The sequence below is a fragment of the Chiloscyllium punctatum genome, chromosome 4, assembly GCF_047496795.1.
Source record: "Chiloscyllium punctatum isolate Juve2018m chromosome 4, sChiPun1.3, whole genome shotgun sequence".
NCBI classification, from domain to species: Eukaryota; Metazoa; Chordata; class Chondrichthyes; order Orectolobiformes; family Hemiscylliidae; genus Chiloscyllium; species Chiloscyllium punctatum.
In genome coordinates, this window is record NC_092742.1 from 52353181 (window position 1) to 52368936 (window position 15756).

A 15756-nucleotide genomic window follows, 5' to 3' on the forward strand; every position below is an offset into this window, starting at 1 on the left:
TTAGCATGACACCTTTAATACATTGTCTGAGCTGAGATGTCACTTTTTAAAAATAAAACATTAAGTTATCTCGAGAATGTGACTTAAAAGAAGTTCTGTGATTTACGTATTAGTGAACCAAAACCTGCAACCCATTCTAAAAAATGAAAGACTTAACAGCAATCTAGGCTTGATCAATATAGCATTTCAATTGCATGACACTGTAACCTTTTGCTATAAATTCTGCGTCTTATGATCCTGTTCCACAGCTACCTGATGAAGGAGCAGCGCTCCGAAAGCTAGTACTTCCAAATAAACCTGTTGGAATATAATCTGGTGTTATATGATTTTTAACTTTGTCCCCCCCTGTCCAGCACTGGCACCTCCACATTATGTTATTTCTAGCAAACATAAATGATTCACGTCTCAGGCTTCACTGGCTACTTTCGTTTGGTGGTCAGTATACTTGTTAGTACACTGAGGACTGTTCTGCAAGTGTTACACAATCATAAAATCATATCCAACAGTGGACACTTTCTTTGGTTTTTGCAACTTTGTGCTGATTGAGATCCACCTCTGCTGTGCCTATAACAAATAGAGAATCATACTCTAATCAGAGTCAGCATGGCTTCGTGTATGACAATTTTTGGGACCACAATTGTTTACAATATATAAATGACTTGGTGTAAGGAAGTGAATGTAATGTAGCCAAATTTGTAGACAACACAAATATAGATGGAAAAGCAGGTTGTGAGAGGCTACAAACAATTTACAGACAAATATAGATAGGTTAATTAAATGGGCAAAAAGTTGGCAAATGGAATACAATGTGGGAAAATGTGGAGTTGTTCAGTTGTTCATTTTGGAAGGCAGAACAAAAGAACAGGAGTATTATTTAAATAGAGAAAAACTATAGAAAGCTGCAACATTAAAAAAAAGTGGGCGGCACAGTGGCGCAGTGGTTAGTGCTGCTGCCTCACAGCGCCAGAGACCCGGGTTCAATTTCCGACTCAGGCGACTGACTGTGTGGAGTTTGTACATTCTCCCCGTATCTGCGTGGGTTTCCTCCGGGTGCTCCGGTTTCCTCCCACAGTCCAAAGATGTGCAGGTTAGGTGAATTGGCCATGCTAAATTGCCCATAGTGTTAGATAAGGGGTAAATGTAGGGGTATGGGTGGGTTGCGGGTCAGTGTGGACTTGTTGGGCCGAAGGCCCTGTTTCCACACTGTAATGTAATCTAATCTAATCAAATTAAGGGACTTAGGGTACTTATGGGTAGATGCAGTAGATACTCAGGAAGGCTAATGGAATATAGGCCCTTATTTCAAAGGAGTTGGAGTATAAAGTGTAGGAAAGTCTTTCTGCAACTGCACAAACTGGTGGTGAGACTACATCTGGAGGACTGTGAGCAGTTTTGATGCTCTTATTTAAGGAAAGGTATGATTTCATTGGAGGCAGGTCAAAGAAGGCTCACTCAAATGATTCCTGGTATGTAAGGATTGTCTTAAGAGCAAAGGCTAAATAGGGTGCAACTTTACTCACTAGCATTTAGAAGAATAAGCAGTAGTCTCATTGAAACAAAGATGATTCTCAAGGGGCTTGACAGAGTAAATGCTGCAAGGATGATTCACTTGAGAGACTAGGACTAAGAGGGCACAATAATACGGTTCCAATTTAAGACTTAAATGAGGAGGAAATGTTTTCTCAGAGTTAAGAGCTCCTTGCCACAGAAGGCTGTGGAGGCAGAGTCCTTGTGTATATTTAAGGCTGAGATAGATAGATGTATGGGCAGCACGGTGGCACAGTGGTTCGCACTGCTGCCTCACAGCGCCAGAGACCCGGGTTCAATTCCCGCCTTAGGCGTTCTCTGTGGAATTTGCACATTCTCCCTGTGTCTGCTTGGGTTTCCTCCCACAATCCAAAAATGTGCAGATTAGGTGAATTGGCCATGCTATCTTGCCTGTAAATGTAGGGGAATGGGGCTGGGTGGGTTGCGCTTCGGCGGGTCGGTGTTGACTTGTTGGGCCGAAGGGCCTGTTTCCACACTGTAAGTAATCTGATAGATACTTGATCAGTGAGGGAATAAAGGGTTATAGGAAAAGACAGGAAAGTGGACTTGAAGAATGTTGGATCAGCCATGATCCTATTACGTGGCAGAACTGGCTCGAGGGGATGAATGACCTACTCCTGTTCCTACTTCTTCTGCTCCTATGGAATAACTGAAGGTACAATCTGTTTGATTTAATCAGCCAATCATTGCAGTTATTGACTTAAAAATGTGGCATCATTTTGGCAATGGAATTACACAATGTTCTTTAATTGTATGGCATTTTCCAGTTGACCATCCAGTTATGAACCTGAACTCTCACAGCTGAAGATGGGAGCCATAAACTGGAACCTATGATTGATTGAGGAAATTCTCTGAGGCTTTAGTGCCTGTAAAGCTTAGAAATCCAAACCGTGAGTTGAGGCAGCTGGAGCCATTTCCTACTCAGAAAACAAATTAAAAATCTTTGACCTCCTCTGTTTCACTGAATGCTGCCCTCATTATAACACTGACTAACCTGGCTGTCCACACTGTGGTTGACCAGTTCCAGGTGGTGTCCTTGTCCCAGGAATTTCCTGTCCCCTTTCATCCACACACCAGCAATGGCCTGTACTGCCATGGCACTGCAGAGGCTTGAAGTTCCCCTCCTCATCACACTCAGGGATATAGGCTCCGATTAGAGGTTGTGATCCACGCAGGTTCAGCTCTGCTTGCAGTCTCTCTCGATGCTGTTCACAAATAGTCTTTGGACGTTCAGCGGGTCCTGATCAAACAAACAGCAACTGATTTGAAACAGTCATAAATTAGTGTACATTGTAACATCTTTTCTTCATCTCTCTCGGTGTCAAGAACCTCTTGATTGGTCAGAAAAATATTGTATCTAAGCCAGTATATTTGAACTTAACTAACGTGATAATCTCAATAATTATCTCAAATATTTTCACCTTCTGCCATGACCAGAGATCTATTTATACACACCAGAATTCAGAATAACAAGTAGTTTACTGTATTCACAACACTAGATTTTTGTATCTGTCATTTGATCAATGTTCTTTTAGAGTACTGCTGTGAAGAAATATTGTCGTAGTAATTATCTCCCAGAATCATTGTTCCTGGAATGGAATTGGATGAATTTTCTTTGGAAGAATGTGATTGTGTAGGATTATTTTACTGGAACGTAATAGAAGAAAAAAAGATGTCACATGATTTCTAGATTACATATACGTAACTAAAGAACAAAGTAACTCACATCCTCGAAGGGTAGAAAGAGACCAAAACAATATCGAAAGCCACACAGACATTTGAAATTTTATTTTATTTATGTTTTTTTAAAGGTGCATTTATTTAGCTTTAATCTTTTGTTTGTACATGTATTGTATTTTTCATCTATTTCTGAATCTTAGAATGAGGATAAACTGCTATTTGAGTTCAGCTGTAAAACCTGAGGAAATCATTACTGTAATTAATTTCTGTGAAGATGGTATCGGGGAGCAGCAATGGAAGAGAGAGATCTGTAGAAATTAAGGCACATTGAGAGCTGGATGACAACAGAAAAGAACAGTGATAGAGGTTGGGCAATAATCAGAGAGGATAACCAGACCTTAATGATGGAAGTTAATGTGGTCAGAGTTCTTGTTCAGTGACCAAATAATGTTACAATGTCAAACAGTAATGACAGGCTTGACGTACACACAGGAAATGACAGATGACTATATTAGCTGGTTCCATGATAACCAGCTTTTGTAAATTACACCATGCTGTTGATTGCCAAATTCCACGTTAGACTCACAAAATTATTTTTGTTTCTTTGAACTCCCCAAGTTTTACTGCAACACCGGTCATTTTGCTTAATTACAAACACTGACTGACCTGGCTGCCCACACTGTGGTTGACCAGTTCCAGGGGGTGTCCTTGTCCCAGGAATTTCCTGTCCCCTTTCATCCACACACCAGCAGTGGCCTGTACTGCCATGGCACTGCAGAGGCTTGAAGTTCCCCTCCTCATCACACTCAGGGATATAGGCTCCAACCAGAGGTTGTGATCCGCGCAGGTTCAGCTCTGCTTGCAGTCTCTCCCGATACTGTTCACAAATAGTCTTTGGGCGTTCAATGGGTACTAAATCAAACAGAATGATTCTGATTTTAAAATAATTACAAAATACAAGTATAAACCATGCAATTCAAAGAACGCCCCTTCTTGTCACTATCAGTCTGTTTATAGGGAAGAAAACAAAATGGAATTTTGTGCCCTGTCCCATGGCAAGTTCGGTGGTGGAAGAGGATTTAATCAGGCAGGAGCTTGGTGAGTGGGGACCCTGCCCCTTCTTCTTTCTGCCCTAATAGCTTTCATCCCATTCAATAATGCTACAGGCTTCAAATTGACCACCAGCTCTCAGCAGGTGGAACATCTGTTTCCAGGGTCCTCTATCCTCGGGAAAGCCTGCCATTCCCTTTCAAGTTTGGCCTTCAAATATACACAGCAGGCCTTCCCTAAAAGTGGGACCTTGTGCTCCCTGTGGGACTTCAGCCAAAACTTCCCTCACCTCCACAGGATTCCACCAAGAGATACTACATGATATTCTTAATGCAGCATCTTAAATTGCTACCGGTTATAGAGTCATAGAGCTGTACAGAATAGAAACAGACCCTTCTGTCCAACTTATAAATGCCAGCCAGAAAACCTTAAGTAATCTATTCCCATTTGCCAACATTTGTCCCACATCCCTCTGAACCTTTCCTATTCATATATCCATCCTTTTAAATGTTGTAATTGTGCCAGCCTCCGCCACTTCCTCTGGAAGCTCATTCCATACACACAGCGCCCTCTGCATGAGAAAGCTGCCCCTTACGTCTCTTTTATATTAGATTAGATTAGATTAGATTAGATTACTTACAGTATGGAAACAGGCCCTTCGGCCCAACAAGTCCACACCGCCCCGCCAAAGCGCAACCCACCCATACATGTGCCCCTTACATAACACTATGGGCAATTTAGCATGGCCAGTTCACCTAACCTGCACACCTTTGGACTGTGGGAGGAAACCTGATCAGGTCCCAGAGACTTATCAACCATTATGCATTTTAAGACATCCAGCACCTCCTCCTTGGCAATATGGATATTTTCCAAGATGTTGCTATTTATGTCCCCACGTTCTCTACCTTCCATGTCCTTCTCCACAGTAAGCACTGATGCAAAATACTCATTTAGGATCTCTCCTATCTCCTGCGGTTCCACACAAAGGCTGCCTTCTGATGTTTAAGGGGCCCTATTCTCTCCCTAGTGACCCTTCTGTTCTTAATGCATTTGTAGAATCCCTTTGGATTCTCCTTAACCCTATTTGCCAAAGCTAGCTCATGTCCTCTTTTTGACCTCCTGATTTCCCAGTTAAGTACACTCCTACCGACTTTATACTCTAAGGATTAATTTGATCTCTGCTTTATATACCTGGCTTATGCTTGCTTCCTATTCTTAAACAAGATCTCAATTTCTCTTGGCATCCAGCACTCCCTTTACCCTTACAGTAACATAATGTCTCTGAACTCTTATTATCTCATTTGAAGGCTTCCCATTTTTTAGCTATCCCTTTACCTGCAAACATCTGCCCCCAATCAGCTTTTGAAAGTTCTTGCCTAATACTATCAAAATTGGCCTTCCTCCAATTTAGAACTTTAAGTTTTAGATCAAGTCTGTCCTTTTCCATCACTACTTTAAAACTAATAGAATTATGGTCACTGGCCCCAGAGTGCTCATCCACTGACACTTCAGTCACCTGCCCTGCCTTATTTCCCAAGGGTAGGTCAAGTTTTGCACCTTCTCTAGTAGGTACATCCACATACTGAATCAGAAAGTGTGTACAAACACACTTAATAAATTCATCTCCATTCAAACCTTGAACACTATAGCAGTCCCAGTCTAAGACTGGAAAGCTAAAATCCCCTCCCATAGCCACCCTATTATTCTTACAGATAACTGTGATCTCCTAACAAATTTGGTTCTTAATTTCATGCTGACTTCTGGGGGGGTCTATAGTACAATCCCAATGTGGTGACCATCCCTTTCTTATTTCTCGGTTTCATCCAAATAACTTCCCGGGATGACACTCTGTAAGTACTATCATGCTTACAGAATATCCCCTGTAAGTACTACCATAATCCCTAATCAAAAATGTCACTCCCCCTTCATCTTTTGCCCACCTTTCTATTCTTCCTACAGCATCTATACTCTGAAACATGAAGCTGTTAGTCTTGTCCATCCCTGAGCCATACCTCTGTAATTGCTCTGATATCCCAGTCCCATATACCTAGATAATATGGTTATAGAGATAGGAATCCTGGCAGTGAGTAATTCACCTCCTGAAGTCTGAGTGTGATGGAATATGTTCCACTTGCCCAATGGGTGCAACTCCAGCAACACTCAAGATGCTTGAAAAGCATCCAGGAAAAATACAATCTGCTTTATTGTCACCATGTCACCCTCACTTCTTATATCACCGATGCCCAGTAGCAGTAGTGCGTACCATCTACAAGATGTATTCCAGAAAGTCATTAAAGCTCCTGAGACAGCACCTTCCAAACTGATGATCAATTTATTTTTAATCTAGAATGACAAAGGCAGCAGATACATGGGAATACTACCACCTGCAAGTTTCCCTCCAAGCCACTCACCATCCTGACTTGTGATGTTGATGGAAGTGAATGGACCAAAGCCAAGTTTGTGGACAATTCAAAAATAGATGGGCAGACAAGTGGTAAGAATAAAACAAAGAATCTATAGAAGGATGCAGACAGGTTAAGCAAGAGGGCAAAAACTTGGCAGAAGGAATGTAAATGTGGGAAAATGTGATGTTATGCAGTTTCACAGGAAGAAAAGGAGAATATTACTGAAATGTAGAAAGAATGCAGCAAGCTGCAGCACAGAAGGATTTGGCAGTCCTTGTGCGTAAATAAAAGTGCTAGCACATAGTTTAGTGTGTAAAGGGAAAGGCAAATGGACTGCTGGCCTTTATTTCATAGGGAATAGAGTATTAAAATAGGAAAACTTTGCTAAAATTATAAAACGCATGAGATGGACCACACCTAGAATACAGTGAAAAGTTTTGGTCCCTTATCAAGGAAAAATATACTGGCATTGGAGACAGTTCCAAGAAGGTTCACTCGGTTGAATCTGGGTATTGAGAATTTTTTTTTAATACAACGTGGTTAAGTAGTTGGGATTGCACTCACTGGAGTTTATAGGAATGAGAGGAAACTTTATTGAAAATTATAAGATTCTTAGTATTTACACTGTCAAGCCATCTGAAAGGCAATTACTCATTGTGGGAGAATCTAGAGCCAAAGGGTAAGGGTAACCTCAGACTAAGAGGTTATCCATTTCAGACAGAGTTTAGGAGGAATTTCTTCTCTCAAACGATAGCAATCTGTGGAAATCTTAATCTAAGAATGCTGCCGATGCAGTGACATTTAGTATTTTCAAAGCTGAGATAGACAGATTTTTAATCAGTAAAGGAATCAAGGATTATGGGGAAAAGGCAGGAAAATGGAATTAAGGATTATCAGATCAGCCAGAGTCAACGGGCCAAATGGCTTGTTATTGCTTCCATGCCTTATGGTCTTAATAAGAAGTTTTTGAATCAAAATGGAGGGAAAAAACCTGGATTCAATTAGGAATTGCTTTGGTAGATGTATCTCACCAAATTTTTTTTCTTGAGTGCAAAGCAAAATAAATTTTTTAATTAGATTCCCTACAGTGGAAACAGGTCCTTTGGCCCAACCAGTCCATACTGACCCTCCGAAGAGTAACCTACCCAGACCCATTTCCCTCTGACTAATACACCTAACACTACGGGCAATTTAGCATGGCCAATTCACCTGACCTGCATATCTTTGGACTGTGGGAGGAAACTGGAGCACCCGGAGGAAACCCACGCAAACACTGGGAGAATGTGCAAACTCCACTCAGACAGTTGCCTAAGGCTGGAATTGAACCTGGGACTATGGTGCTGTGAGGCAGCAATGCTAATCACTGAGCCACCGTGCCGCCCAAATTTGTTTGGATGTATTCGATTTGTGAAAGATATTTTAATGTTGCAATATGAGAGGGGAGAAAACTAAAATCAGGAATAAGATTCAAGGTTAGATTTTTAAATTGGACTGGGAACACATTGTTCAAATAATTTCCAGGTCCCAACCCCAGTTGTGCTGCATACTGCATACAGTTCTGGTCGCCACATTACCAAAAGGATGTGGATGCTTTGGAGAGGGTGCTGAGGAGGTTCACCAGGATGTAGCTATAAGGACAGGTTGAGTAGATTAGGATTATTTTCATTAGAAAGATGGAGGTTGAGGAGGGACCTGATTGAGGTCTACAAAAGCATGAGAGGGAGAGACAGGGTGGATAGCAAGAAGCTTTTTCCCAGAGTGGGGGACTCAGTTACTAGGGGTCATGAGTTCAAAGTGAAAGGGAAAAAAGTTTAAGAGAGATATGCATGGAAAGTTCTTTGTGCAGAGGGTGGTTGGTGCCTGGAACGCGTTGCCAGTGGAGGTGGTAGAGGTGGGTACAATAGTGTCATTTCAGATGTTTCTAGACACATACATGAATACGTAAGGAGCAAATGGATATAGATCCTTAGAAAATAGGCGACAGATTTAGATAGAGGATCTGGATCAGCGCAGGTTTGGAGGGCCAAAGGGCTTGTTCCTGTGCTGTAATTTTCTTTGTTCTTTGTTCAACAGCAATCAGGAGGGTCACGGATCCCGAAAGGACCTTTGTAAAAGGCAACTGACAGCTCTGACCAAGTTTGCTGTTTGCTGTTGTCCTTCACTTGAGGGCAAAGATCAAGCTGGTGCTCAAAGACAAGAATCTATGAATAAAGTCAAGCTTTTCCAATGCCTGTAAAAACATTCACAGAGATAGTTGCTGACAGCAACCCTTTCTGGTGACCAACAGATGAAATTTCTTAACAGATTAAAAGGACTTTGAGGTCTCCACAGAGGTCAGCATTGAAGCTTGCACATGGACAATGTGGGACCAAGTACAATGACCCTTTAGGATCTGGAAAGCTGAATGGCAAGCAACAGCCAGATGACAGTTCTCTCACCCAGTGTCATACAGCACAGAAACAGACCGTTCAGTCCAACTTGTCCACGCTGACCAAATTTCCCAAACTAAACCAATCCCACTTGTTTGCATTTGGCCGATACTCCTCTAAACCTTTTGCTATTCATGTACCTGCTCAAATGTCTTTTAAATGTTGTAACTATACCTGCATCTACCACTTCCTCTGGTAGATCATTCCCACATAAACCACCCTCTATGTAAAATAGTTGCCCTTCAGGTCCTTTTTAAATCTTTCTCCTCTAACCTTAAAAACCTGCCCCCTAGTTTTGAACGCCTCCACCCTAGGGAAAACACCCTTGCTATTTGCCTTATTGATGCTCCTCATGATTTATAAACCTCTATAAGGTCACCCTTCAACTGCCTGTGCGCCAGTAGAAAATGTCCCAGCCTATCCAGCCTCTCTTTATAACTCAAACCCTCCAGTCCCAGCAACAACCTGAGCAGACTGATTTCCCGAAGTTCTCCCAAACACCACCCGGCCAGGTGTCCAGTTGCATTTTTGAGATAACAGCCAGCCTCGTAAATGGAGCTCAATAGTGAACGAGGCATCTCTGAGGAATGTACCAAGTTTCATCAACATCATTGTGGAGTAGCTCAGCAAGACCAGGCCATGCATACAGTGCTCCCCTTTATCTAATATGAGTGCCCAACAGTCAACAGAAGGCTTGAACGTATGGTGGTGTTGCTGACATCCACAATCTCACTTCAATAGAGGAAGCAGCGTGGAAAACTGGCAGGTGATCAATGCAACAGTGAGACTGGAAGCCATAATGAGCAGGGTGATTGAATAGTTTTATCTTCATGTGAAGAGTGACGAGGAATGTCCTGCTCAATATGGGTTTTGGCTCTTTGACAGCTGTCACCTGTGGAGTTGGTTGAGTTGAGGCACCCACTGGATTTCTTGAGTTTTCATCACCACCTTCTTGTATCTCCCTGCAGTGGAGGGGTAGATGAATGTTCCTGTGCAGACATCCCCAGCCTCCTCCACAGAACCAGAACAATTAAATCATTTATTTGCATAACCACTGGCAAATGCACACTTAATTCATCTGGACCTCAGTCAAGATTAGACACTGAGTGAGCAGCACATCACCAGTGATCAAGAAGAGGAGAGTGAGGCAGAGTTAGCTGTAGGTAGTTGCCTTTGGAGGACAGATGCCAGTCATAGTTATACTTCACTGGGTGAAAGTGCTGCACAAATGATATTCAAAACAGGAAGAATTGTCCTGGACATTGAAGACAAATGTATTCCTGAATGCCCAAAGATCCTGTAAGCATTGTGGAGCCATAAGCAGCTAATGGACATCTGTGCGCCCACGTTCTCAATCAGGGTTCAGGGGCACACCCACGGGCTCTGTTAGGACACAGGGGCACACCCATGTGCGCCGTCAGGGCTCATGGGCATACCCACGTGCTCCGTCAGAGCTCCGGGCACACCCACATGCTCCGTCAGGGCACATGGGCTCACCCACGTGCTCCATCAGGACTCAGGACACACCCACGTGCACTGTCAGGACACAGGGGCACCCCCATGTACTCCATCAGGGCTCAGGGACACACCCACGTGCGCCGTCAGGGCTCAGGAGCACCCACGTGCTCCGTCAGGGCTCAGAGGCACACCCACGTACTCCATCAGGGCTCTGGGGCACACCCACGTGCTCCGTCAAGGATCAGGGGCACACTCACGTACTCCGTCAGGGCTCCGGGCACACCCACATGCTCCGTCAGGGATCAGGGTCACACCCATGTACTGGCTCAGGGGCACACCCACGTGCTCTGCCAGGACACAAGGGCACGCCCATGTACTCCGTCAGGGTTCCGGGCACACCCACGTGCGCCATCAGAGCTCATGGGCACAACCACGTGCTCTGTCAGGACAAAGGGGCACACCACATGCGCCGTCAGGGCTCATGGCCACACCTACGTACTCCGTCAGGGCTCATGGGCACACCCACGTACTTGTCAGGGCTCAAGCGCATATCCATATGCGCCGTCAGGGCTCATGGGCGCACCCACGTGCTCCGTGAGGACACGGGCACACCCACGTGCTCCCTCAGGGCTCAGGGACACACCCACGTACTCCGCCAGGGCTCTGGGGCACACCCACGTACACCATCAGAACACGGGGCACACACATGTACTCCATCAGGGCTCCGGGCACACCCACGTGCTCCGTCAGGGCTCAGGGGCACAACCACGTGAGCCCTGACGGAGCGCGGGGCTGTGGCCATGAGCCCTGATGGAGCACGTGGGTGTGCCCGGAGCCCTGATGGAGTACATGTGTGTGCCCCGTGTTCTGATGGTGTACGTGGGTGTGCCCAAGGGCTCATGGGCACACCCACGTGTTTCGTGAGTACACGGGGCACACCCAAGTGCTCCATCGTGAAATGGGAACACTCACGTGTTCTGTCAGGGCTCCGGAGCACACGCATGTGCTCCGTCAGGGCTCATGGGCACACTCACGTGCTCCGTCAGGGCTCATGGGCACACTCACGTGCTCCGTCAGGGCTCAGGGCACACACATGCGCTCTGTCAGGGCTCATGGGCGCACCCATGTACGCCATCAGGGCTCAGGGACACACCCACATGTTCCATCAGGGCTCATGGGCACACCCACGTGCTCCGTCCGGGCTCATGGGCACACCCACGTACTTGAGGACACAGGGGCACACCCACGTGCTCCGACTGGGCTCATGGGCACACCCATGTGCTTCGTGAGTACACGGGGCACACCCACGTGCTCCGTCAGGGCTCAGGGGCACACCCAGGTGTTCCATCAGGGCTCATGGGCACACCCACGTGTTCCATCAGGGCTCAGGGGCACACCCACGTACTCTGTCAGGGCTCCAGGCAAACCCACATGCTCTGTCAGGACACAGGGGCACGCCCATTTACTCCATCAGGGCTCAGGGACACACCCACGTGCGCCGTCAGGGCTCAGGAGCACACCCTTGTGCTCCGTCAGGGCTCAGGGGCACACCCACGTGCTCCATCAGGGCTCAGGGACACACCCTTGTGCTCAGTCAGGACACAGGGGCACACCCACATACTGTCAGGGCTCCAGACACACCCAGGTGCTCTGTCAGGACACAGGGGCACACCCACGTACTCCGTCAGGGCTCAGGGGCACACCCACGTGCACCATCAGGTCTCAGGGGCACACCCACGTGCACCGTCAGGTCTCAGGGGCACACCCACGTGCACCGTCAGGGGCCAGGGGCACACCCATGTACTCTGTCAGGGCTCCAGGCACACCCATGTGCTCCATCAGGGCTCTGGGCACACCCAGGTGCTCCGTCAGGGCTCCAGGGAATTGCCACGTATTCCATCAGGGCTTTGGGGCACACCCACATGCGCTGTCAGGACACAGGGGCACAGCCACACACTCCGTCAGGGCTCCAGGCACACCCAGGTGCTCAGTCAGGGCTCATGGGCACACCCAGTGCTCCGTTAGGGTCCCGGGCACACCCACGTGCTCCCTCAGGACACAGGGGCACACCCACATACTCGGTCAGGGCTCCGGCCACACCCAGGTGCTCCGTCAGTGCTCCGGGGCACACCCACGTGCTCTGTCAGGGCTCATGGGCACACACTGACGGGCTCCATCAGGGCTCTGGGCACACCCACGTGCGCCATCAGGGCTCAGGGGCACACCCACGTGCTCCATCAGGGCTCCGGGTACACCCAGGTGCTCCGTCAGTGCTCCGGGGCACACCCAGGTGCTCCGTCAGGGCTCAGGGGCACACCCACGTGCTTCTGGTCTATCATGGCTGATGATTTGAGCACAAAAGCTCTTCCACTGAGACAGCGGCTACTCTCTTGGATATTGAAATGCAGCAGGACTCTGAATGGATGCAGGAGCAGTGCGCTGACTTGCACCAAGAGAACGAACCTCTGGATTTGACTGATGATGCGGAAGTGCTTGAAGAGGATGCCAACTACAGCCCAGCCTGTGTCCTCATTCAACATGCAAAAACACCATGAAATGGCTGAGGAGGTCGGAAACAATGATGTTAGGATTTCCCCTCAACCGATACCAGTGTCATCTCTTGTGTCCTCTGCCCCTTAGGTTCACAAACCTCTCCATGCCGCAAGGCCCTGTGACAGATGTTTCCCTGCGACAAGTCAATGCAACAGCCTGGGGATGAGCCTCCCTGGGGAGATCATGGACACCCCATTCTTAATGTCGCTGGGAGTCAATGGGATTATTCAGATGCGCATTTGCTCGATGGAGAACTTCTCTCTCAAATCGGAAGTCCGAGAATGATCTGTCATAGGTCTGAGTGCCAGCAGGTGAACCACTGTCGAATGAGTGTGGCTCTTGCTACCAATTCAATCCCACAAGCCCTGAGACAAACTGGGTGGCCTTCCTCAAAAGCCTGATCAGCTAGCTCCTCTGCAATTCCACCAGTATTCTCTGCTTCCTTCTTCTCTGAGGAAGATTGACGTCGCAGGACCACCTCGTCATACAGCTGTGGTCATCTTTGCACTGTCACTGCATTTACATGGTCATGTTGTACAGCATAGATAGTAGTACCTGTTTTGTTTAGTGGGATATGAACATTGCTAACAAGGTCAGCATTTATTGCCCATCCCTAACTGCCCTTGAATTGATTTGTTTGCTAGACCATTTCAGAGGTCAGCTAATAAACAGCCACATTGCTGCAGGCCTGTAATCACATGTAGCCTGGAAGGAAAAGCAGCAAAATTTGTAAATGGCACATACTGATCTAGCACATCTTGTATACTTCAAAACTGAGCTCCAGTATGACCTCTCCCCACTGTGGGAGGCCAGGTTTTCATCCTGAGAGTATGTCACTGAACAAGGTTTCATTTTTTCCAACAATCAATGATAAATATTGAGACTTGCTTTCAATTCCAGATTATATGGATGAATTAAGTTTCAAATCTACTAGTTGTCATGTTGGGATGAGAACCCCTATTCTCAAAGCATTAGCCTAGGCTTTTGGGTTATTAGTCCAATGACATCACCATTATGTAACAATCTCCCAGCTGAAAGCACTTTTGCGGTGGGACGTAGTTTGGAGGTGGGCAGAAGTGGGGAAAAGTTTCAACAGGTACCAGAAAACACTAAGAATGATGAACCTACAGAATAAACTTCTTGAACAATGGAATTAATAAGGGAAAATTTGATGCTAAAATGGGGAAGAAAGTGACTGCTTCTCTGGATGAATAAACTAAATTGGCTGATATTCCTCCTTACTTGTAATTACTTTGTGAAAATACACCTAAAAGGCAATACATAGATGGAGGGGATAACAGACTGATTAAATCTACTATTTCCATGACAATATGAAACACATACAGCTGCTCAAACTAGATCATTTAAAAAAATTAAAATCTTTATGAACAATTCCATTTTGTTACAACATGGGTCATTTTGCTTAATTACAACACTGACTGACCTGGCTGTCCACACTGTGGTTGACCAGTTCCAGGGGGTGTCCTTGACCCAGGAATTTCCTGTCCCCTTTCATCCACACACCAGCAGTGGCCTGTACTGCCGTGGCACTGCAGAGGCTTGAAGTTCCCCTGCTCATCACACTCAGGGATATAGGCCCCAACAAGAGGTTGTGATCCGCGCAGGTTCAGCTCTGCTTGCAGTCTCTCCCGATACTGTTCACAAATAGTCTTTGGACGTTCATCAATGGCTAAACAAAATAGTTTTGAAACTTACAAATTAAAAGTACAACTCTCTCAAATTAGATCACGTAATACCTCTCCATGCATTACTACATTTTTACCAGATTCTTTGTATGAAAGAAAATATATTGGAACCAACATGCTTTAAATACACTTCACATGTATTCATTGCCTCAAATTGGTCCAAATTCTAATCGTTACCAGAGATGTCTCAGAACTCACAAGGTTTTAGTGTTTTGAAGTGTTGTGTAGCTCATATCAGACAATCCTAGGTGTTTGCAGGTATAATCTTATAAATGCTACTTTCTGAGAAATTATAGTGAAGAACTGCCTTGGCAATAGTTTTCTCAGAGAATTTGTTTCTTGTCATCTCATCAGAAATATATGTTTTGTTGTACATGGTGGATATTTTTACTTAGTAACGTGAAGTGGAGAAAATGTAATTTGTGGACATAGAAATCATGTCACTGAGCTGGTGAATAATAAAAGTGTATGAAATGCAGAAAATGACCAAATGGAATGAAAGTTAAACCTAAAGACTGGAACACTTAAAAAAGGACAAGATAATAATTTTTGGTTTATTTTTATTTTCTTATCATTTTCTAATGGTCTCTGATCAATTTTAATTCATTATGCTTACCTGTTTGCTCAGTGCATGTATTCCTGAAGAGATACACACACTTTTCCGAGCTTGAAACTCTGAATAAATGACAAATTAATTTGATAAGAACCAGAAAGATGGGAACAAAACAGAGAGATCAATAGAAGTGAAGGATACCGTAGATATTCTGAGCTGGTTGACAATAGAAGAGAATGATGAGGAATGTGAGACAAATATTCAGAAATGATAATGAAATTTCTTCGTGCAAATCAATATGCTTTACCCTGGTCATACTAATAGTTCAAACAATAAAGTAGGTGTTTTGTAAATACAAGAAACAAATGCCTAAT

The 15756-nt window shown here is 45.3% G+C and overlaps 1 protein-coding gene and 1 long non-coding RNA gene across 5 annotated transcripts in view; one reads left to right on the forward strand and one right to left on the reverse strand.

Moving 5' to 3' along the window:
* nid2a (nidogen 2a (osteonidogen)) overlaps nt 1–15756 on the reverse strand; it is a 110738-nt gene that overhangs the window by 41909 nt on the left and 53073 nt on the right. For all 3 annotated transcript variants that reach the window (XM_072568709.1, XM_072568708.1, XM_072568707.1), the window contains exons 20-22: nt 14568–14813; nt 3895–4140; nt 2543–2788 (exon numbers count right to left, since the gene is read on the reverse strand). In XM_072568709.1, coding sequence (XP_072424810.1) covers nt 2543–2788; nt 3895–4140; nt 14568–14813 — 738 coding nt within the window. The remainder of the gene's footprint in view (nt 1–2542; nt 2789–3894; nt 4141–14567; nt 14814–15756) is intronic.
* LOC140476308 (uncharacterized) lies at nt 2074–10918 on the forward strand. Of its 2 annotated transcripts, none has more exons than XR_011960445.1 (3): nt 2074–2203; nt 6626–6772; nt 8757–10918. It is a non-coding gene; the product is annotated as an uncharacterized lncRNA (long non-coding RNA). The 2 variants fall into 2 exon arrangements; XR_011960444.1 differs by lacking the exon at nt 2074–2203 and adding an exon at nt 4216–4326.